We start from the raw sequence: 24,249 nt of genomic DNA on the forward strand, positions 1-24,249 counted from the left end.
ATAGAAGAATCAATAAAAAGAAAGCGGTAGATGTATACATACTGATGTGGAGACACCTTCAAATACACTACTAATTGAAAAAAAGTGGGTATGCAATGGTAAGTATAGTATATTTCCATTTTTTAAAAAAAGTATTGATAAAAGTAACTATATACATAAAATGCATAATCCAGAAACTGGCAAGGTTAGATGCCTCTAGAAGGGGTATTTATTCAAATAATGGTATAGTGAATATTCTCTCACAGCCAGAAAAGCAGCTGAATCACTGGGATGAGTACCAAGTACCATGGGACACAGAGGTACCAACCTGTTCCAGCATCACGATGGAGTCCCGGAGCACTCCTTTTAAGCGATGGGCCTGGCCTTTGCTCTTTTGAACAGCTTCCTCTCTTGACACCATATCAGAGGCTAAACTGAAAGAAAAATACCATCTTAAAGATCAGGAAATAGGGACTTCACTGGCAGTCCAATGCAAGGGGCCCAGGTTTGATCCCTGGCTGGGGAACTAGATCCCACATGTCACAACTAAGAGTTTGCATGCAGCAACTAAAAGATCCTGCATGCTGCAACTAAGACCTGGCACAGCCAAATAAATAATTTAAAATTTTTTTGACAGATCAAGGGAACGGCTTCTAGCTTTTTCCAGAAATCATTAGTCCCATAAATTTGCAGGTAAAACAAAACAGTATATGACTAAAGAGAAGTTGGCAGACCAAACTCTCTAAAACTGGACTTAAATTTTCTGCAGCACAGGAATTATTGAAATAATAGGTTTTGGAAGGGAAGACTTACTTTAAAGATTTCTCTTCTTGGAGCTGAAGATGGTAAAAGGACTGAGCAGCATATTCTATCTTTGACAACTTCAGAAACAGCATCACATTCAGCAAAACTAGCAACAGCAAACTAGACAGAGAAAATCAGACCTGGTTAGTCCACTCTCACTCAGACCGAAAGCATTGCTAATGCAGAAGAGACATGCAAAAGCTTCAAAAATGCCCGTTACCCAGACTAGTTTCCAATTAGTTATTATTTAAATTAATTATTCCTATTTTATTGTATGAAATAATAACTTTAAGTACTAAGTGGATGTTGAGGGAAAAGTTGGAAGGTAACTAGTGACAATGAAGTCCTCAAATAAGCAGGTTGGGATTGTCCCTGACGTCTCTCCTCTCTGCCAGGAATCCTAACCAGTGTTGATGTGCAACCACCAGCCTAGAAATCTACCACATTAGCTTTCAAGATCTATTTTGGGGTGCTTTTGTCTCAAGCAATTACACATGCATAGTACCGTACTTCAGAAAGGAAATGAAGATCAATATGGATTTGCTCTTAGATAGATCATTATGTACCTCTTATTCCCAGCGGAAGCCCAAACAAATGCACATTCAGCAAAAATTCCTTCTGGTTCTACTTAGACAAAGTTTCAAATCCCAAACAGACATCAGTGGTATCATATATAAAATGTTACTTGTTAAGTACCCTTACTTTGCTGGTATTCACAACAGCATGTCAAGTGAATGAATGTATCTCATTACATATATATGCAAATACATAGGTGGCATCATCTCTCTTATGTTTTCCTGTTAAAATATTGACTTGCCTTAAAATATATAGTATTCACTCTTACCCATCCTGAAGATGAAAACTAAGGTAGTAGCAAAAAAATCAAATCTATGAAATGGCATAAAAATCAACATTTAATATCTGACTATAAATTTTCTGCAAAGTGATACAAAAGATCACAGATAATATAATATATACTATTCAAAATTGTCACAGCAAACCAATTTAAGCAGAATATGAAAAGCTTTTATAAAACTTGAAGGTACAACAAACATTTTCTATGTTCTGAAGTCTATAATTAGAAAAAAAGGCTGATATAAGAATTTCTTTCCAAAAAATACACCCAGAGCATATCATCCAGTCAGAACTAATTCAATTAAATCTGATGGACTACCCAATGATCCAAGTATAGCCGTGGAGATAACAGGAGTCTAAATATGACTGACAGAAGATTCCAAAAAAATACTCTGAGATGCAGACTATTTATTCCAGTATTTCTAATCCTACAATCCTCAGATTACTTGTGTCAGAATAACCTATGCAGTGTGTTTTAGAATACTACTGATTCTTGATTCCTACTGAAGACCTACTGATTCAATCTGTAGTGTTGGAGCTGAGAAATTTATGTTTAACTTAATATTTTTTAAATTTTAGTTTTAAATTTTATTTATTGGCCATGCCACATGACTTGTGGGATCTTAGCTCTCAGACCAGGGATTGAACCTAAGTCCCCTGCATTGGAAGCACAGGGTCCTAACCCTTGGGCCACCAGGGAAGCCCTGAAATTAGTAGTTTAGCAAGTGATTCTTATGTATAGTAAAGGATAAGGACCACTGGTCTAATATAATACAGCAAAATAGCATTTTGGGGATTTTACCAGCCTGCATATATCAATAGTTTAACTTTATGGTATTTCCCTAAAAACCTATAATGGTAAAAACAAATCAAATTAACTTAAAAAACAAAAACATTTACTGACTGTTTATTTGGTATTCCCTCGAATTTAACAGTTCTGAAAATCATTCAAAACTACCAGACTGAAACATATAAAATTACTGTTTCTGTAGGCCAAAATCAGTCAAATAGTAGTAATGACTATACAATAATATACAAATATTTTCAAATCTTTTTGGAAACCATTAAAAGGTAAGTGAAGGCACAGCAAAATAAGCTCTCAACACAAATACTTACAAAATACTCATCACCACAATAAGGACAGTGTTACAGCTTTCAATTTCCTTTTTCTTTCCTGCAAATTACAAAAACAGAAGGCTATCTGAGACTCAGGGTTTTGATTAAAACTGGTAAAAGTTTAACTTCATTTGAAAAATACTGGAGAAGAAATTTGTAAAATTATTTGTAAAGACACAGTGAGTTAAGGTGAATTCCCTGCACCCTTCTTTGACTTCTGATATTCTAAGTAATATTAAACAAATATACAAAAAGAAACCTTATATCAGTTCTGCAAATTTGACCTATATTACAAATTAATTTGTTCTAAAATTAAGTAAGCAATTCAATATATCATGAATGATCTCTTAAGTTTCATCTCTGCAAATAATATTTGAGTTAGTTTTATGTATATAAGGCTTTGATCCGTAAAAAAATTTTTTTGAAATCATCCTCCCCTGTTCTCTGTTGCCCAAATTTTGTTGCCAAATCCCAAATTTAAATAGCCATTAGGTTTAAATGTTAGAAAAATATATTCACACTAAGGTGTTGGAGAAGACTCTTGAGAATCCCTTGGACAGCAAGGAGATCCAACTAGTCCTAAGGGAAATCAGTTCTGACTATTCAACGGAAGGACTGATGCTGAAGCTGAAACTCCAATACTTTGGCCACCTGATGCGAAGAACTGACTCACTGGAAAAGACCCTGATGCTGGGAAAGATTGAAGGTGGGAGAAGAAGGGGACGACAGAGGATGAGACGGTTGGATGGCATCACTGACTATGGACATGAGTTTGAGTAAGCTCTGTGAGTTGGTGATGGACAGGGAAGCCTGGCATGCTGCAGTCCATGGGGTCACAAAGACTCGGACACGACTGAGTGACTGAACTGAACTGAACTGCAGATATAAACTTTAGAAGAGGATCTGATAATGTAGAAAAGATGAGGGTGTATGACAGCTTCTTATTTCTGAGAGGGAGGGTGTTATAGTTAGTAGGGACAAGATGTCTTCAAAATTAAATGCAGAGATAATAAAAGTCAAATTCCATCTCTGCAGTTTTACAGAGCTGGCTCTGACAGTATATAAGCATTAAAAGCATACAATCACTGAAGTAGATTCCAGGGTAGAAATCAAATGTCTGTAAATGCCTGGCAGAAAATTAACGAATGAAGCATCCCTCAGTGAGCGAGAGTGATAGGGACCGGTGACCTGGCCAAAGTACTCGGTTATATGAGGCAGGCACTGCTAGGCTCCAGCTAATTGACTGCTGCTCTCAAGGCATGTGGGTCCAAGGGCTGTCAGATCAGAGTTTTTATATAAAAATGTCCAGTTTTTAAAATACCAGGTAGGTCCAGTACAGTACTTCTATTGGCCACATACCTGCCATTTTGCAACTGCTCCTTTATATATTATTCAGAGTTTGACAAATATTATCAGAAAAGAAGGGAAAAGGAGCCCTCCTAACTGACCTGTCTTATAAACAAGAGGCATATTCTGCTTCATATAAGTAAACCTATAAAGAAAAAAAGAGCTTTCATCTTTGTTTACCAGGTAACAGCTACCTGTAATATCCCCTTTGGCCTCTAAACTCATGTCTCCAGAAGGACGCTGAGAAGAAAGTTTAGGAGCTGTTTCTGCTGTTCTGTTGAATGTTCGCCTTCTCCTTCGCAGGCCAGTAAGTTTTCCAGGGTCTTCCATGGACTGATTTACCATAGATTCTTCCATTAACAAATCTGATTCTAAAAAGAAAAAATAATCTTTAGATAGTGGAGAAATCTTCTCAGCTATAATATACAGAAGGGTTGGTTGTTTTGTTCTCAGCTTGCTTTTCTTTTAAGCCTCGGTAACTTTTACTTAATAGCTTTCCTTAATAGTTAAGCCTTGGTAACTATTACTCAGGTTTCTTACGGCCTAGATTCAAACTTTATTTTCCTTAATGAAAAGTTACGGCGTGTACAATGATCCCATAACGAGGTTTCATTATTCCAGGAAGAATGAACTGTATTAATTAATGATGGGAACCATCAGAACAGATTTGCCATGTGCCATATTAAATATTAATGTAAAGATTTCAGTTATGGAAACAACAGGCTACCCACTTACATTGGGTCCCTAGAAGGATTTCCAAGATAGATTATAGTGCTTGATCATCAATCTCAAAAGAAGAGGCAGCATACAATAGTTCTAATTTACAATGAAAGTTTGCAAAAAAAATGAAGCACTGGTAAAGAAAGTCTGCAAACAATCTAAAAACTTTGTTTTTCTCAGTTGTTTTAACCTTTCCCTTCATGAGATTTTTCATTAGAAGTTCATTATCTATCAGCCAAACTTATCTTTGAGTTTTTCTTTCCTTGCTCCTGATTTGGAGTTTAATAATGAAACAGCCAATGAGAAAGCAAGGAAAATAAATAACCAGCAAACCAGCTAGTGAAGCCTTAAATTACCCTGAGTTTATTTGCCATCACCTTTTCTTTAACTAAATTAATTACATTCATGTATGTGTGTGTGTGTGTGTATGACATATATATATATATAACATATATATGTATGCTTTTTCTTCATGTACATTTTAAGGAATGTATCCAAAGAGAACAACTACATCACTTCCCCTCCACCAAATCCATACATGTACATGGTCCCATGGCTAAGTGGGCCTACGTAAACCCAGGAGAGCTACGTCGGTAAGGGAGGTATGGGCCTGAGGACTCTCCAGACCTTCTTCATGAGCACACTGCATGCTTATGATCAGGTCACCCAGCCCCTCACTGCAGTCAGCTTCCTTGGCTTCTTGCAGAGGGAGGGAGTGTGACAGCTCCTAAGTGTGTGATCCTGGAAAAGTCACTTAACCTTTCTCTCTCTGTTTTGATATTTCTTCTTTAGTAAAATGGGGGAAAAAATTATAGGTTTGGAATGAGTTGATATTTATAAAACACACAGGGCAACATCTGGCATATCATAAGCATTATATAAGTGTTTGGTAGATCAATGAAAATTAGAGGTTTTTAAATTTTAAGTGTAACAGTTGGAACCCTTCAGTAAGAGTCATTCCAGTGCCATCTACCAGTTCCTACTATGAATCCAATTGAAGAATCCATCCATTCTGTTAATAAATGCCATTCTTACAAAAGTAGATAAATCAAGAAATTTACAAACCAAGCTGTTTGAAATAATCTGCCAGCGAACTCCAGGAATTCTTCTCAATTAAAGATTTGATAATAGCCCATGGTTGTTTTTTGTATTTCAAATCTGTTGAAACTCTAATGAATAAGGAAGGAAGAAGAATATTTAATTTACAGGATTTAATCACATTATGAACGTTGCATTTAAATGTAGGAATGAATTCAGTGGAAAGCCAACAAGATGTAAAGTCACTAAGACTACAAAAATCATGTTGATGTATGGCAAAACCAACACAATATTGTAAAGTAATTAACCTCTAATTAAAATAAATAAATTTATATTTTAAAAAAAGACTACAAAAAAACTGTTCACTGAAAATGAATTCTTTAAAAAAATTACTGGGAGCTGCTAATAATTTCATCAACTTCGCATTTTACTTCCTTGCTTTCTCAAATTCTGAGTTTTCTTTATTTAAATAGCAATAAAGGCTCAAAATAAATTAAATGTCCTAAACGCCTTGTATAAAAAATCGCTAGTGGTCATACATTAGCTAAAAGTCAGTACACTAGCTGAGACTAGGGCAAGCATATGACGGGCCCAGAACCACCTTCAACACACCAGCATTTCTGGTCTCCCACTGCAACAGAGCTGTTTACTGCCCGCCACGTGCTGCTCAAATCTCCCAGCCCCCTTGCCATCAAACAGGGTCCTGGGACCATTCTGGCCACTGGACTGTGAGCACAACTCTATAGCTCTCTCTCTTATGGTAGTAACTGAAATGATACATATTCTGGATTGTGCAGCCCCAGAGGTCAAAGCCCCATCAGCCTGGGTTCTTGAGTGAGGCTTCCCACCCTTCTGCTGACCACCAGTGGACATGCAAAGCAAGAAATAAAGTTTTGTTGTGTAAAACTGCAACTAAGATTTCAGGATTGATACGTTGCCAGCATACAGTGTAGCCTGTCCTGATTAAAACACTCGTTTACAGGAGCCCACCTCAGTCGGCATTTCTGCTTTGAAGATCGGATGATACAGTATCTGTTGAGCGTATAGAAGTAATCATGGTAGGGGACATCGTGTGTCAGCACTTCTGCATCTACCAAATAAAACTGTGCTTCCCGACTTTCTTTATACAGTCTCTGCCAAAATAAGATGGAATTTTTTTGCATGTACATGTTTAATACATCAAATTCCCTGCCAACTTAGAACATGTATACCAGAATTCCTTCCCACAAATTACAAAAAAAAACATGAGGCACCTATATACAAAGCCAGAAGGGCCTCCACGTTGCTATGTAATCTACAAATTGAGAAGAAGGAATGTGCAGAAATAGTATTTGCTGCCTCTCTGTCATTTCATTGTATAATTTTTTTTTCCTTCATTTTAGGCATGCACAGGAGAAAGGAACTACATGATCTCTCATCTGTGTTAGCAGTTTATTAAGAATTTCAAATGTTGCTGGTAGAGGAACAATTCAAAATTTAATTGAACAAAGCCAGGACCCCACCCTAAAATTCATTAAAATTTAATAAAAACCACTCTTCACCAAAAAAAATGAAGGAAGGGGACAACCAGACAAAATACTGCTTTCCCTAAATAGGCTTTGAAGTGGTTGCTGGCCAACTCTTTCTCATTTTAACCTTACCTCTTCTATTTATCCTCTAAAGTTATCAAAGACTCTCAAATACCAAAAAGAAACTTCTCTTAAATGTTTGGAAATCTTTGGAAGAGAAAATTTTAAGTCCTTTTGAACACTGATGGACAAAAACTAAGACAGCAAGAATAATTCAGATGTTAATAGATATTTTCTAACTCTTCAGAACAGATATACAGTACTTCAACAAAACTGGCCAGACATAAACCGCAATATATGACAGTGCCATGCTGGTCATGGAGTAGAAAGAAAATACCTAACATTCTCTTCCTCATACGTCATAGCAGCCATCTAGTTATTTGGCCCTAACCCTTACGATCCTGTAAATCAGATTCCAATAGTGTTATTTAAAAAAAAAAACAAAACACTTATTATGAAAAAGTTCAAACATATACAAGAGTAGAAATGAACATTACGTAATGAACCCTCATCAGCTCATCAACCAGCTTCAATATTAACTCACACTCAGTCCTGTTTCATCTGTACCTCTCCCCACATTCCCTCCCTCCACCTTCATCTTCTGCCTAGCTACTTTTAAAAGATATCCTAACCACCAATATAATTTCATCCAAAAATACATCAGTATATTTCTTTATCAATTGCTCAGTGGTGGTGGTGGTTTAGTCTCTCAGTTGTGTCTGACTCTTGTGACACCATGGACTGTAGTCTTCCAGGTTCCTCTGTCCTTGGAATTTCCCAGGCAAGAATCCTGGAGTGGACTGCCATTTCCTTCTCCAGGGGATCTTCCCAACACAGGGATCGAAACCACGTCTTCTGCATTGTAGGTGGATTCTTTACCACTGAGTCACCAAGGGATTCCCTAAAATTCCTCAGTATATCCCTTTAAAAGATAAATGCTCTTTGCTTTAAAATATAACAACCATACCATTACAGAACATAGAAGTGAACAATTCCTTAAATCTCAGAACAGCCTTTTTACAGTTGGCTTGTCTGAATTAGGATTGGGTTGATTTATGTGCCTCTTAAACTTTTTTAACCAGTAAACAGTTTCTCCTCCCTTCTTTGTCTTGCTGTATACTTGCTGAGACCGTCTTGTAAATTGGTGACTAGGATCTCTGACAGGCATCTTTTCTCTTTCCACACACATGGTTCTTTTGGAATACTAGCGGCATAGGCATACCTGCTTCTCAGTGGCCGTGGTACACTTTCCAGTTAGTGGATTGTTAAGGACTATAGTGTAAGTCATGGTTCTCAGCTGGTCCCCTCCAGGTTCCACATTCCAAGGGGTAGATACTACATCTAATCACAGCAAAAAAGAGTTAGTGAAAAGAGTTAGTTCTAGAAATTTGAAGGGTATGGCTTGTAATGGAATCAAAGAGAGAGTTTTTGAGCTATTTAAATTTTTATCTGTGACTAGTTCTAACTTCCTTATAACTGTATTATTCTTTTAACATTAAAGAAGAGTAAAGTCACATCAGGCACTCTTCTTGCATGTGACATACACCTCATCTCTGATCAATTTACTTCTAAATTGTTGTCTATTAAAACATTTTTTCTTTTCTTTAGAAGATAAAATTAAAAGCATATAATCAGTGGGCTCCTTTTTAAAGTTTCCAGTACCTACAAAGTGAAGTAATGGTGTCCACTTATCAGAGACAGAACATTTCAACACTCCCAAGGACGAGACCTTGAAAGACATTTGTCCTTAATGTAGCAATATGATCTGACCTCAACTTGTGGAGAAATCACATCAAGGAGAAATCATACAATGATAATGGCTTCTCTGCAGAGATCTTTAATCAAGGAGGGGGCAATGGAATATAAATAAGCTATATAACCTTTTCTATATGAAAAAGTTCTAGAAAAATCTATCTTTATGGCAAGATTCTGTAAAAATTCTATTTATTTTGCTTAGCAACAACACAATGAGCAAAAACACACTTTGAACAGAAATACTGTGGTATTGGAGAAGACTCTTGAGAGTCCCTTGGACTGCAAGGAGATCCAACCAGTCAATCCTAAAGGAAATCAGTCCTGAATATTCATTAGGACTGATGCTGAAGCTGAAACTCCAATACTGTGGCCACCTGATGTGAAGAACTGATTCATTTGAAAAGACCCTGATGCTGGGAAAGATTGAAGGTGGGAGGAGAAGGGGATGACAGAGGATGAGATGGTTGGATGGCATCACCAACCCTATGGACACGAATTTGAGTAAGCTCCAGGAGTTGGTGATGGATAGGGAAGCCTGGCATGCTGCAGTCCATGGGGTCACAAAAAGTCAGACATGACTGAGCGTCTGAACTGAACTGAACATCTTTAGAACATAGCACCATATAACAAAGTTCATTTAACAAGTTCATTTAACACTAGGAAAATACAGGTAACAGCATCATGAACTCTATTCAAAGATCTGACTAAGTCACCTAGCACAACTGTTCTTGTTGTTGTTATTTAGTTGTTAAGTCGTAGCTGACTCCTTGTGACCCCATGGACTGTAGCTTGCCAGGCTCCTCTGTCCATGGGATTCCTCAGGCAAGAATACTGGAGTGGGTTGCCATTTCCTTCTCCAGGGGATCTTTCTAACCCAGGGATCAAACCCAGGTCTCCTGCATTGTAAGCAGACTCTGAGCCACCTGGGAAGCCCTACCTAGCACAGTGGACTTAGGCAATTAGTATATCTGGCTGCTGCACATCAATATGCTAAAATAGAAGCTTTTATCTAACCTGTTACCCATCATAAAAGGAAAGGAAACAGGCTTTATGATATATTCAATTTTATTTAACTTCTTTCAGTCAGCTAAGCCTAGGGATTTAATGAGGGATCCTGAAGCTGCCTGTTGCTTATCTTTTGCAGAAAAATTTTGCAAGCAAATTAAACAGGCAACATCTCAAATCATGGGATCTATAATACAGAATTTGTTTTAAAATGATATAAAATTAATTATAAAATACTTTGTAAAATATCACTTTGGTCGTATGTCAGCCTGTTTCAGAAAAATTATACAAATAGTTCATTGTTAACCAGTGACTAAATTTAAAGATATCATTGAATTCTGCTGTTAAAACTGCACACTATTCAACAAAGCAATTATCAACAAAGATAAAAGTCTGTCTTTCACTTGTATTTTCATCAGTGTTACCAACAAGCCTATTGAATATCACGTGTCAGAATGTTACAACATTTTGGAATAGTCAAGTCCCCAATACCTAAGTAAAGTTCATCATAATATAAAGAACAGATGAAGTTATGAGAAAAAACGGCAACAGTATACAAACAGACATATGAGGCATTTTGATACAATAAGTTGAAGTAATCAAAAGCAAAAATTGCAAAATAAATAATTCAAGAATCCTTTGATGTAATAAAAGTTTAAAATTGGTGAATCTTCACATCCACTAGGATAACTATCATCACAAAAACCTGAAAATGAGAGGTTGGCTAGATATGGAGAAATTGGAACCTTTATGCAGTGCTCGTGGGGCTATAAAATGATGCAGCCACTGTGGAAAGCAATACGGCAGTTCTTCAAAAAATTAAATATAGAATTACCTTACGATCCATTTCTACTTCTAGGTTTTACCCAAAGGAATCAAGAGCAGGATTCAAACACATACTTGTACATCAGCGTTCACAGCAGCAGCATCCACAATAACTAACACGTGGAGATAACTCAAAACTCCACTGATAAAGGAGTAGGTATACAAAATGTGGCATAAACATACAATGGTTTAGCATTTATTCTTTAAAAGGAATGAGATGAAATCCATACTGCAATATGGATAAACCTTGAAGACATTATGCTAAGTGAAATAAGCAGTCGCAAAGAAACAAATACTGTAACTGTGGTGGTGGAGAAGACTCTTGAGAGTCCCTTGGACTGCGAGGAGATCAAACCAGTCAATCCTAAAGGAAATCAATCCTGAAAACTCATTGGAGGGACTGATGCTCAGGCTGAAGCTCCAATACTTTGGCCACCTGGTACAGAGAGCTGACCCATTAGAAAAGACCCTGATGCTGGTAAAGATTGAAGGCAAGAGAAGGGGATGATAGAGGATGAGATGGTTGGATGGCATTACCGACTCAATGGGCATGAGTTTGAGCAAGCTCCGGGAGACAGTGAAGGACAGAGAAGCCTGGCGTGCTGCACTCCATGGGGTCCCAAAGAGTCAGACAACTGCGTGACTGAACAACAGAAGCATAGTAAAATTCATGGAGGCAGAAAGTAGAATGGTGTTCATCAGGAGATGGTGAGAGGGGAAAATGGAGCGTTACTGTTTACCAGGGACAGAGTTTCAGTTCAGGGAAGATGAAAAGTTTCAGAGATGGTGATGGGTACAGAACAATGTGAATGTACTTAATGCCACTGAACTGTACATTTTAAAATTATTAAAATGGTAAGTTTTATGTTATGTGCAGAAATAATACCACAATAAAAAAGACTGGTGAATGTAGGTGATGGGTAGGTTTCATTATACTATTCACGCAACTTTTCTAAAGATCTGCATTTTTTCAAAATTAGAAAGTTGAATAAAAAGACTTAAAACTGAGCTTTACATTATAAAAATAGTGTCCTATAACCATAAACAGTTTAAAGAATTCAAATTGTGATTTTTTAAAAATAAATAAATAAATTTTAATTATAAAAAAATAGATCCAGAAGTAGCCATTTTAGTGCTGAAATTAGGTTAAATCCACAAATAACTGACCATACTATATTTTCCCATTAAACTCTTAATAGTTTAAAAAGAAGCCTTTGAAACCTGTTCTCAAGAAATGCAACTTTGATTACCAGATAACAAATTCAGAAGAGAATAGTATAGTATGCAATCATAAGCAGATTATCTCTTTGGGGGCAAACCTTCTGACTAATTCTAGGTCTAATGGCAACACGCCTATAACTATTTATACTTGTGATAAGCCAGAAGCCTTTTCTTCCCAAAGCCATTTATAGCATCAGATGGCAAACACAGTCATCCATACTGAAGCTAGATATGATATCAGACACCAAACGCAGCTGTGATTAAAAAAAAAAAAAACGCCTTCATTTTGTACCAATGTGGAATAACATAGCTAGTTCCCTCTGGGCCTTTCCAGCCATAAAAATGGCAGTGCATTATCAACAGACAGCATCTTAGAAAATTAAGAGATATAAAATATCCAGCTCTTCTGGAATTGGCAAATTCTCCAGGCAGACATGAATAGCAAGAACATACAAAATAGATTCAGAACAGATACAATGTTAAACATGAGCTACCTAGTGAAAAGAAAGATTTATATCCCTCAGGTATTATACATTTTTAAAACTGGAAGAACAGGAAAAAAATTAATGATTTTTAAAAACATGACATTTAATATAATCACAAGACAATAGCTATCAATCAGAAATTGCTTTGCTACTCTACTATGAATAATAAGAAAAAATTACTTTTTTCTATCTAGTCTGTATCAATGTTATAGCCTATGAATATGTAATTATGTTTATATAGAAGTTTCAAATAAAGGAATAACATCTAATGGTTAATAAAATGGTTAGATTATACATTATATTTAACTTGACTCTCTTTGACTATGTCAAATGACTCAGCTTATATGGATCTCTGCCACTGGTGTTTTCTAATTTTATATAGCAAGTTAAACCATATGCTCCCAAAGTTTCTAAGATATCTTGAAATATTTAGGATAAATTCAATTTCAGGTTGGCTATATGCTTCTTTGAGATGTTTACCAAAATAGAACTTTTAACACATAATCAATAAAATCTTTTTTATAACAACCTTCCTAATTGGAGTATTTTCATTAAGATAGACCTTAGGCATTGCAACCTCAAGTCTCCATGAATTTGCAGAAAAAACACACATGTGTACCACTACCCAAATCAAGATAGAGAACTTTACCAGCATCCCAGAAGCTCCCTTCCAGTCTCTATCCACCCACAGCAGTCCCCACAGCAGTTAACTACTCTGCTGCTTTTATGTCTATAAATAAGTTTTACCTCGTTTTGAACTTTAAATAAAGAAATCACAGTATGTACTATTTTATGTCTGACTTCTCTTGCTTAATACTATAGTATACCCATAAGACTTATATGTATTGTTAACAGCAGTTTTGTTTTTTTTTCTCCCATCGCCATAAGTATTCTTTGGTGTGAACATACATCTGTTTATCCATTCTATTACTGGTGGATATTCGGGCTGTTTTGAGTTTGGGGGCCATTATAATGCTGCTGTCAACATGGCAGCACATCTTTCAGAGTACACTGGTACCCACGTCTGGAGGTTATATGTGTCTAGTAGATGCCACCAAATCATTTTGCAAAGTGACTATGCTAGTTCATACTCGACTAGAACCCAGTTGGCTTCCTAGGTGGCACTAGTGGTAAAGAACCCATCTGCAAATGCAGGAGACACAGGGGTGCAGGTTTGATCCCTGGGTCAGGAAGATCCCTGGAGGAGGGCATGGCAACCCACTCCAGAATTCTTGCCTAGAGAATCCCATGGACGGAGGAGCCTGGCGGGCTACAGTCCATGGGGTCTCAAAGAGTTGGACACAACTGAAGCAACTTAGCATACATGCACAGAATCCGACTATTCCACAATGGAATCCTTTTAAATGGGGCTCAACCCAATTGAACTGCTATGCTGCTGCTACTGCTACTGCTAAGTCGCTTCAGTCGTGTCCAACTCTGTGGGACCCCATAGACAGCAGCCCACCATCCCTGGGATTCTCCAGGCAAGAACACTGGAGTGGGTTGCCATTTCCTTCTCCAATGCAGGAAAGTGAAAAGTGAAAGTGAAGTCGCTCAGTAGTGTCTGACTCTTCGTGACCCCATGGACTGCAGCCCACCAGACTCCTCCGTCCATAGGATTTTCCAGGCAAGAGGACTGGAGTGGGGTGCCATTGCCTTCTCCATTGAACTGCTATATTAATAAATAAATGGAGTTTTAGTTCTCAAAGGGTCTGAACTTAATAGTAGGTAAGATCTGACTAATTGAAAAATCATACTATTTACATGTGATTTTACCCAAAACACCTAAACACTAGTTTCTACATCACCAAAATAAAACCGAAGCCTGTCTAATTTTTCCACTTGACAACATAAACTCTCTAAGGATAATAAAATTCTCCCACATTTATCATTAGATAAGAACACAAGACCAACCTATTATATTTCTAGAATTAGAAAATCTCTGCATAAAGCGTGAACTGGTGAACAGCAATTCAAACATTCTTTCAGCACTGATATGATACACACGGTTGATATAAAGTCTTCCATGAAGGTCTTTCTCAAGAATGTTTTCTGGGGAAACAAAAAACACAGAACAAAAAGGGAAGACATCAAAGAAAGGTAATTTCGAGGTTTCATTTTGTTTGTTTTGGACACAAAATGGCTTTTAAATGTGATTACAATGATCACAGCACATTTTACATGACACTATTAAAACTCTAAATTGGTATTATATTCATACATATTATGTATAACTATACATAAAAGTGAAAGTGAAAGTGAAGTCGCTCAGTCATGTCCGACTCTTTGCAACCCCATGGACTGAGGAGCCTACCAGGAGCCTACCAGGCTCCTCAGTCCATGACATTTTCCAGGCAATAGTACTAGAGTGGATTGCCATTTCCTTCTCCAGGGGATCTTCCCGACCCAGGGATCGAACCCGGGTCTCCCACATTGTAGACAGACGCTTAATCGTCTGAGCCAAGTAGATAGTAATGAAACTATATATGATCAATAGTTCAGTTGTCAAAAACCAAGATATAGAACTATTTAATTTGCATGATATTAAACTCCCATAATATCGTATATCATTCAAAAGAACAGTTCATGAATTTCTGTGTCATCCATGTGCAGCGGCCATGCTAACCTCTGTATCATTCCAATTTCAATATATGTGCTGCCAAACCAAGCACTCAAAAAAATATTTTAAAAAAAGGAATCTTTCAAGAGTGACAAGGGACACATTGCAGGTCCTCTTTCTGAATGTGCATACATATTAAGTAAATATTAAGACATTAATGGCTTTAATATCTGCTGTACTCACTATCTTACTAGTCTGAATAATGTTTCAAACTTGACTTAAAGTTCACTCCCCCAAGACAAGTATCACTGTATTCACAATCTGTTCTCAATACTACACATTAAAAGAAATCCTTCTGAAAGAGAAAAATAAATATCATATATTAACACATATATATGGAATCTAGAAGGATGGTACTGATGAACCTATTTGCAGGAAAGCAATGGAGACACAGGCATAGAGAACAGATTTGTGGAAACAGTGGGGAAGGAGAGGGTGGGACAAATGAAGAGAAGAACATATATATTACCAAATGTAAAAGAGATGCCAGTGGGAATTTGCTGTATGACTCAGGGAGCGCAAACTGGTGCTCTGAGAAACCCTAGAGGGGTGGGATGGGGTAGGTAGAGGGCAGTTCAAGAGGGATGGGACATATGTATACCTATAACAAATCCATGTTGATGTACAGCAAAAACCATCACAATATTGTAAAGTCATTATCCTCCAATTAAAATAAATTAATTTTAAAAATAAACATGTGTAAAAAATAATTTAATTAATCAAAAAAGAAATCCTTCTGAAAAGTATTCTTCAAAGCTAAATAAAGCCCAATGGAATACTATATTTTTTCTAAGAAACTGACAGCAATGTTGAAAACTCTTTTGTAGAAAATAAGGAAGCTCACCTCTCCTCATATTCCCTGGAAACACTACATGAAATAGCCCATGCATTCATGATGTTACTACATGTCAGGTATTGTGCTGAGCAACTTAGAGGTATTCACACATAGTCTCACAGCAATCCTGTGAGGCATGAGCTATTCACATCTTCATCTCCACTGTACAGATGAGGAAACTGCAGCACTCAGAGAATTGCCAAAGCTCCATGGCTAGTCAGTGGCGGAACTGGAACCTGAAATCACTGTAGCTCCAGAACACACAAACTTAACCCTGTTCTATAGTGCAAGAATTTAACTCCGAAGACTCTAAAGGAAATGGCGGGGCTGGGGGACATCTAGGAACAGGAGTCTGGTAGAATAAAGGAAATGGAGTAAAGCAATCCAATTGAAATTTTAATGATTTCAGGACTGGGGTTATTTATTATTACATGGATTATGCCCATCATTACAGAATGAAAACTGTGACAACACTCCCCATAGCTCACAAATCAAGTTCTAAGAATTATGTGTTGAGCATCTGTCCACATTAAGCCACGGGAAGCAGTCAAAGTAAAAGGCAGTGGTCTAAGAAGCAGGAAAGAAAAATCCAAAAAAAAAAAAGGAAAGAAAAATCCCTCCAGCTCTGCCTTTACTCCAGCTACTCCTCATGAAATGGTCTGTCTCCCTGTTTTGTTATAGGTGCAGAGAAGTTAGGGATAGTGGGTAGATATCAATTTACCTCCTTCCTGCAACAATACTACGTGTAGACAAAAGCATGCACATGGTAGGCACTGCAATCTCAAGTAATGGCTCCTCTGGCATAGAAATTAATCACTGAACCTAGGCAATTTACTAAGGTTCTATGAGGTAACTTCCAAATTAGGCTTGAGAAACAGCTTTTTCTGACACAGAAGTAATATATGTTCATTATGACATCCCTGATAGCTCAGTTGGTAAAGAATCCGCCTGCAATACAGGAGACCCTGGTTCAATTCCTGGGTCGAGAAGATCCGCTGGAAAATGGATAGGCTACCCACTTCAGCATTCTTGGACTTCCCAGGTGGCTCAGCTGGTAAAGAATCCACCTGCAATGAGGGAGACCTAGCTTTGATCCCTGGGTTGGGAAGATCCCCTGGAGAAGGGAAAGGCTACCCACTCCAGTATTCTTGCCTGGAGAATTCCATGGACAGTCTAGTCCACGGGGTCTCAGAGACTCAGACATAACTGAGCAACTTTCACTTTAACTTTCAAGTTCATTGTAAAAATAATTCATACATTCACAAGAAAGCAAACAAGTATAGGTATTCTATGTATCCTGATCATCACCTTCATAGAACTTATCCTAACTTGTAATTATATTTTTACTGACTTAGTGTCTTTTTATTGCCCCTTTCTTGCACTAGACCCTTAAGTTCTATGTGAGCAGGGATCATGTTGATTTCACCTAAGTACATTACGAGTTTGGCACATAAGTGTTATATAACCATTTTAGGTGACTGTGGAAAATAAAAAAAAATCGTAAGTAAAGTCGCTCAGTCGTGTCTGACTCTTTGAGAACCCATGGACTATAGTCTACCAGGCTTTTCGGTCCATGGAATTTTCCAGGCAAGAGTACTGGAGTGGGCTGCCATTTTTTTGCAATGATATCTTTTAATTTTTTTATTTTTTAATAATTTTAGAGGGACAATTAACTAAACAAGACTTTATTCCTATTTTTTCCAGTAATGTCTTTTTCTGAACAAGAATCCAGCCCAAGGTACCATGTTTGTACTTAGTTGTTATCATCTTAGTCTCCTCCAATCTATGACAGTCCCTCACTTTTTTCTTGTTTTTCAATGACCTAATACATTTGAAAGTACAGGTCAGGTATTATGTAGAATGTCCCCCAATTTGGGTTCACCTGAGGTTTTTTTCATGATTAGACCAGGGTTTGGATTTGGGGGATGAACACCACAAACTCAGGGGTTATACATAACAGCATTAACCTTGATTAACCTTGATCAATTGGTCAAGGTGGTATCTGGCAGGCTTTTCCACTTCAAAGGTATGACTTTCCTCTTTCCATATGCTGTTCATTAGAAATGAGTCCCTAAGTTCAGCCCATCTCAAGGGGAGGAGAATTCAGCTCCACCTCCTAGAAGGGAAAAGATCTACATATATAATTTATTATTTGGAGCTCTGTAAGGAAGACTCCTGCTTTCTCCCCCATTTATATATTTATTCAACCATTGGTATCAGGAGGGACTTACAAAGTCAGTTGATACTTTAGGTTATAATCCAGTATTTATCTTGCTGCTCACACTTATTTTTTGTTTGGCCATTAGAAGCTCTTTCAGGTTGATGCCTATGACCTTCTGACATGCCTCTTCTTTCTTTTTCAAGGGTCTCTTTATATTCTTGCCCTATATCTGGGCTCATTTCGTATAGTCCCCACCCTAGCCCTTCCCAGGTGGCTCCAGCTGCCAACGCAGGAGACATAAGAGACCGGGGTTCGATCTCTGGGTCAGGAAGATCTCCTGGAGGAGGGCATGGCAACCTACTCCAGTATTCTTGCCTGGAGAATCCCCTGGACAGAGGAGCTTGGCGGGCCACAGTCCATAGGGTCACAAAGAGTCAGACACAACTGAAGTGTGCACCGTAACCCTAAAAGCAGCCATTTCTCTAAGGAGTCCTGTAACTACTATTTTTCAAAAGCAAGTTTCCTTCCTTAAATTTAAGAAGGAAATAAATTGTATTCATAAAAGTATTTCAATACAATGTCTTCATATTTCATTTAAACTCTACTGTTAGATAAAATGTTCTGTATCATGACTGATAAAAACATAACTTGTGGTATTACTACCAGAAATTAACAATAATACCTTTTGTATGCAAATTTGTTCAAGGAAGTAAGGATACGAAATAAACTATTTCCACCTGGGATTATTTATTTATTTAATTCATGGTACTTTAAAGCCTCCTATCTAAATAACATCATCAATCATATTGCTGGAGCATATTAAGCTAGCAGGTGGTATTTTAAATGGAGAAAGGAACACTGTTCAACTTAGTAGCAGGTTACTATATCCAATAAAGAATAAATACTATTTCAAATATAACAATTTGAAAGTGGCCAATGGAAAATGGTAGGAAAATTGAGACCGATAAATATAAGAAGGACGTTGGCATGAATAAAACTGAAACCACTGAGCACACACAACACATGTTGGCAGTATTTTGAGTATGTGTGAGAACATGCATTAGGCAGGTATGCACGAAAGGCAGATAATTTGGAGTTTAATTGAGTAACTAAAGAGACACAATTTGTTTTATCTCCCATTCTCTAAAAACTGGTGATCAGGGCTTCTGTGCAATACAGAAACTACACCACTATTATTCTTTCTTTATTTGTAGATAAAGACACAGTTTATATGAGTTTTAATGTTACTCTTTAGGTGACTTATCATTAATGTGAATTGTATGGGAACTGAATGAGGATTTTTTTTTTAAAGGATCATTCTTATAAAAGAGCAGATGAGAAAGAAAAAGAAAAAAAATCCTCATTTGGTTCTTTTATTGCATCAATTGAGATGATGCAATAAAATGATTATTTTTTTTTTCCTTCATTCTATTAAGGTGACAAATCACATTGATTAATTCTTGTCTGTTGACCCATTCTCAAATTCCAGGAATAAATCCCACTTGGTCATAGTGTATAATCCTTTTAATGTACTGCTTTGGTTTGCTCGTATTTTGTTCAGGATTTCTATGTCAATATTTGTAAAGGATATTTGTAATTTTCTTGTAGTGTCTTTGCCTGTCTTTAGTATCAGTGTAAAAGTTTTCAAAATATATTCTGGAGCAAAAACAAACAAAAAAAAATCCTCATTTTGGTGTCACTTATGTGTCTGTCCACTGGGTGCCAGAGCAGATCTTCCTACAGGAGAGGCTTGGCCAGGCAGGGATAACTAACTCACACAGCTACATGCTGTTGTTGTTTAGTTGCTAGGTCATGTCCAACTCTTTTGGAACCCCATGGACTGTAGCCTGCCAGGCTCCTCCATCCATGGAATTTCCCAGGCACAAATGGTAAGGACACTAAGAGAGTCTAGTCATTCCTGGGGCTTGATCCTTTTAAAAAACTTCCTCTCATTGATCTTTTCAAAAGAATACAACTGTCTTCTTGATACATTCTAATTTTTAAGAACCTGTTTATTTTTACTTATGTTTTTAAGAGTGTAGATTTAGTTTTCACCAAAGATACTTCAGTGTTTCCAAGCCAAGGTCGAACCTGATTTGGATTTGGTTTTCATGGATTTGGTTTGGTTTCGGATCTGGATTTGATTTTAGATTTGAACTGGATTTGATTTAGATTTGACGTGGATTTAACTTTGGTTTTCATGGATTTAGTAAACAACCTTCAGGGGTTTCCAAACCAGGTCTAAGCTGAACAGTAAGTGGACTAGCAAATACAGTCATGTCAGACAGATCCAAACCACAACAATGTCCCCATCACCAACACTCTGGTAGGAATAGTAATACAACATACTGGTACAAAAGAAGGTATAGCAAAACTCCACTGGGATTACTCTGCTTCCTGAAATTTGAAAGTAGTCAGCCAGTACCCTACCCTTCCTATTGTCTCCTCACTTCACTGACTTCAATGTTAGTAATCTTACAGCTAAAAGAAAAGAAAACTCCTTGAAGTGACCTTGAAATTTCATGACTTGATAAGCACGACAAGCCCCAGGTTATTGGTTATAACTTAAAGAAAGTAAAGAGAACATGATTTGCTCTACAGTTTCCCTTAAGCAACTGATTTTTGTTTTTACTGTATTTTCTACATTCAAAAAATGAAGATCAAGGCATCCATTCCCATCACTTCATGGCAAATAGAGGGGGAAACAATGGAAATAGTGACAGATTTTATTTTCTTGGGCTCCAAAATCACTGCAGATGGTGAATGCAGCCATGAAATTAAAAGACACTTACTCCTTGGAACAAAAGCTATGACAAACTTAGATAGCATATTAAAAAGCAGAGAGATTACTTTGCCAACAAAGGTCCATCTAGTCAAAGCTATGGTTTTTCCAGTAGTCATGTATGGATGTGAGAGTTGAACCATAAAGAAAGCTGTATGCCAAAGAATTGATGCTTTTGAACTGTGGTATTGGAGAAGATTCTTGAGAGTCCCTTGGACTGCAAGGAGATCAAACCAGTCCATCCTAAAAGAAATCAACCCTGAATATTCATTAGAAGGACTGATATTGAAGCTGAAGCTCCAGTACTTTGGCCACCTGATGCAAAGAGCCAACTCATTAGAAAAGACCCTGATGCTGAGAAAGATTGAAGGCAGGAGGAGAAGGGGATGACAGAGGATGAGATGGTTGGATGACATCACTGACTCAATGGACATGAGTTTGAGCAAGCTCCAGGAGATGGTGAAGGACAGGGAAGCCTGGCGTGCTTCAGTACACAGGGTCGCAAAGAGTTGGATATGACTAAGCGACTGAACAACAACTACTTTTGAAATCTCTCTCTTTCCCTCCCTTTTTGTGGTTAAAGAAAGTAGTAAAATTTATAGCATTACACCATGCAGATTTTCATTATGATTTTTTAAAACTCAAACTGTATTAGACTTAAATGTAAGATCTGAAACCATAAAACTTCTAGAATAAAACATAAGCAAGTACATTCTTTGACATCTTTCTTAGCAGTATTTTTTGTCTCTTCTAGCAAGGTAAATAAAAGCAAAAATAAGCAAATCAAACTAAAAAGCTTTTGCACAGTGAAGGAGATTATAATCAAAATGTAAAGGCTGCCTACTGAATGTCAGAAGATATTTGCAAATTATATATCTGATAAGGGGTTAATATCCAAAATATACAAAGGACTCATACAACTCAACGACTGAAAATTACCTGATTAAAAAAGGAAATGAGCAGAGGACCTGAATAGACATTTTTTCAAAGAAGACATACAGATGGCCAACAGGCACATGAAAAGATGCTCAGCATCATTAATCATCGGGGAAATACAAATCAAAAGCACAATGAGGTACCATCTCACACCATCAGAATGGCTATTACCAAGAAGACAGCAAATAACAAGTATTGGTGAGAATGTGGAGAAAAGGGAAGCTTAGTACACTGCTGGTGGGAATGTAAACTGGTGCAGTCACTATGGAAACTATTAGATAAGTTCCTCAAAAAATTAAAAAATAGAACTACCATAAAATCCAGTAATTTCACTCCTAGGCACTTTCCTAGGTATTTATCTGATAAAAATGAAAACACTAATTCAAAAAGAGATATGTACCCCAGTATGTTCACTGCAGCATTATTACAATAGCAAAGATATGGAAGCAACCTAAGTGTGTATCAACAGATAGAAGGGATAAAGATGATGTGGTATACATATATACAATGGAATATTGTTGTTGTTTAGTTGCTAAGTCGTGTCTGACTCTTTTGTGACCCCCTGGACTGTATGTAGCCCACTAGGTTCCTCTGCCCATGAGGTTTTCCAGGCAAGAATACTGGAGTGGGTTGCCATTTCCTTCTCCAGGGGATCTTCCAAACCCAGGGATAGAACCCACATCTTCTACATTGCAGGTGGATTCTCTACCACTGAGCCATCTGTGGTAAAGGGAAGCCCAAAATGGAATATTACTCATCCATAAAAAAGGATGAAATCTTGCCATTTCTGGCACAGATGGACCTATAGGATATTATGCTTAGTGAAATAAACCAGACAAAGAAAGACATATATTGTATGATTCCACTTATATATGGAATCTAAAAATCAGAACAATGAAGAAACATAACAGACAGAGCCACAGATACAGAGAACAAACGGCTGGTTGCCAGAAGGGGAGGAGGCAGGGGAAGGAGATAAACATGTGAGTGAGGTTAAGATGCAAATGAGTCATGGGTAAAAAGGGAAAAAAAGTTGCTTTTCCATTACTACTGCTTCATTTCCACTGACTCAATGCATGGGGTAATATAGGCTAAATGTGATGAAGATCTTCAAATTTCAGGCTTCTGAAAAGTGGTGATGGCTTAGATTTAGCAACCCCTTTCCCCTGTTTCTTATTAACTTCCATCCTTTTTTGATTCTTTATACAGTGAGACTGTATTTGGTACAAAAAACAATTCTCAATCTGCACACACTTAATACAAAAGTAAACATTAAAAGACATAACTGAAATTTTACTTAAAATTTATAAGACAGTCTTTACCTTCATCGACAGAATCTGAAGTGCTGCTTTTGTCCAGAGAAAGATACTCATTTTTATTCAAGTCCAGTGATTTTGATGACCGTCTACTTAACCTCCATTCTGAAGTTAGTGAAGGACTTTTGATCTGTTTCTCATTTTGGGGTTCCTCTTTCCCTAACCCCTAAAAGGCAAACAATGAGCTCTTTAATAATAAACACAGTTTGAAATGCTGCTCTTTGAGAGCTTTGCTTGTTATGTTTATATTACATTTGGTCCATAAAATATTGATAGATAATATAGATCATCCCAAAGTCATCTTCTTATATACTAATGAACCATACATTTATGAAGAACATCATAAAGAAGAACTCACAGACAGTTAACAACATGTAGATCACTTAAGTCGAAGGGAAAGGGGAAAAAGGACAAAAATAATGGAGTGGTCAGTTCTTTGGGGTGTGCAAGGAAAGGAGTCAAACCCAATTAGTTTCCCCAGGCAATACCTGCCCCATCAACTCAAGGAAGAGAACTCACCCATCTCTCAAGACCAGTAACTAAAGGGAAAAGGGAAAGAAAGAAAACAGAGATATAAAAGTCACATCAGAGTACAGAGAGGGACAGTAGATTAAAAGAGAAAGATTAAAGCAAATCCATAAGAATACAGTTGGATTTACTATTAAGGGACTAAGGGGTTGTACATTAAAATATATTCAATATATACTGCTATCCATTATTTCTGGAAATGGCTTAATAAAGATATATCAAATTATAAAGAAATTTCTGTAATAAATTTAATATTAGGCCTTAAACTATGAATGCTATTACTATGTTAGTAGTAGTCAAGTAGAAGAGTATTGTAATTAGGCTTACAAAATACAAACCATATGGCAGTGTAC

At 37.1% G+C, this 24,249-nt stretch overlaps 1 protein-coding gene and 1 pseudogene across 3 annotated transcripts in view; both read right to left on the reverse strand.

Moving 5' to 3' along the window:
* The window catches only part of GRAMD1C (GRAM domain containing 1C), a 98,324-nt gene that overhangs the window by 6,210 nt on the left and 67,865 nt on the right, over nt 1-24,249 (reverse strand). For all 3 annotated transcript variants that reach the window (XM_040224530.1, XM_040224523.1, XM_040224516.1), the window contains 9 exons: nt 23,375-23,534; nt 14,633-14,770; nt 8,650-8,768; nt 6,850-6,992; nt 5,887-5,990; nt 4,296-4,472; nt 2,755-2,812; nt 793-903; nt 308-413 (listed from right to left, as the gene is read on the reverse strand). In XM_040224530.1, coding sequence (XP_040080464.1) covers nt 308-413; nt 793-903; nt 2,755-2,812; nt 4,296-4,472; nt 5,887-5,990; nt 6,850-6,992; nt 8,650-8,768; nt 14,633-14,770; nt 23,375-23,534 — 1,116 coding nt within the window. The remainder of the gene's footprint in view (nt 1-307; nt 414-792; nt 904-2,754; nt 2,813-4,295; nt 4,473-5,886; nt 5,991-6,849; nt 6,993-8,649; nt 8,769-14,632; nt 14,771-23,374; nt 23,535-24,249) is intronic.
* LOC120859594 lies at nt 15,292-15,390 on the reverse strand (annotated as a pseudogene).

The sequence above is a fragment of the Oryx dammah genome, unplaced genomic scaffold (assembly GCF_014754425.2).
Source record: "Oryx dammah isolate SB20612 unplaced genomic scaffold, SCBI_Odam_1.1 HiC_scaffold_2, whole genome shotgun sequence".
Lineage (NCBI taxonomy): Eukaryota > Metazoa > Chordata > Mammalia > Artiodactyla > Bovidae > Oryx > Oryx dammah.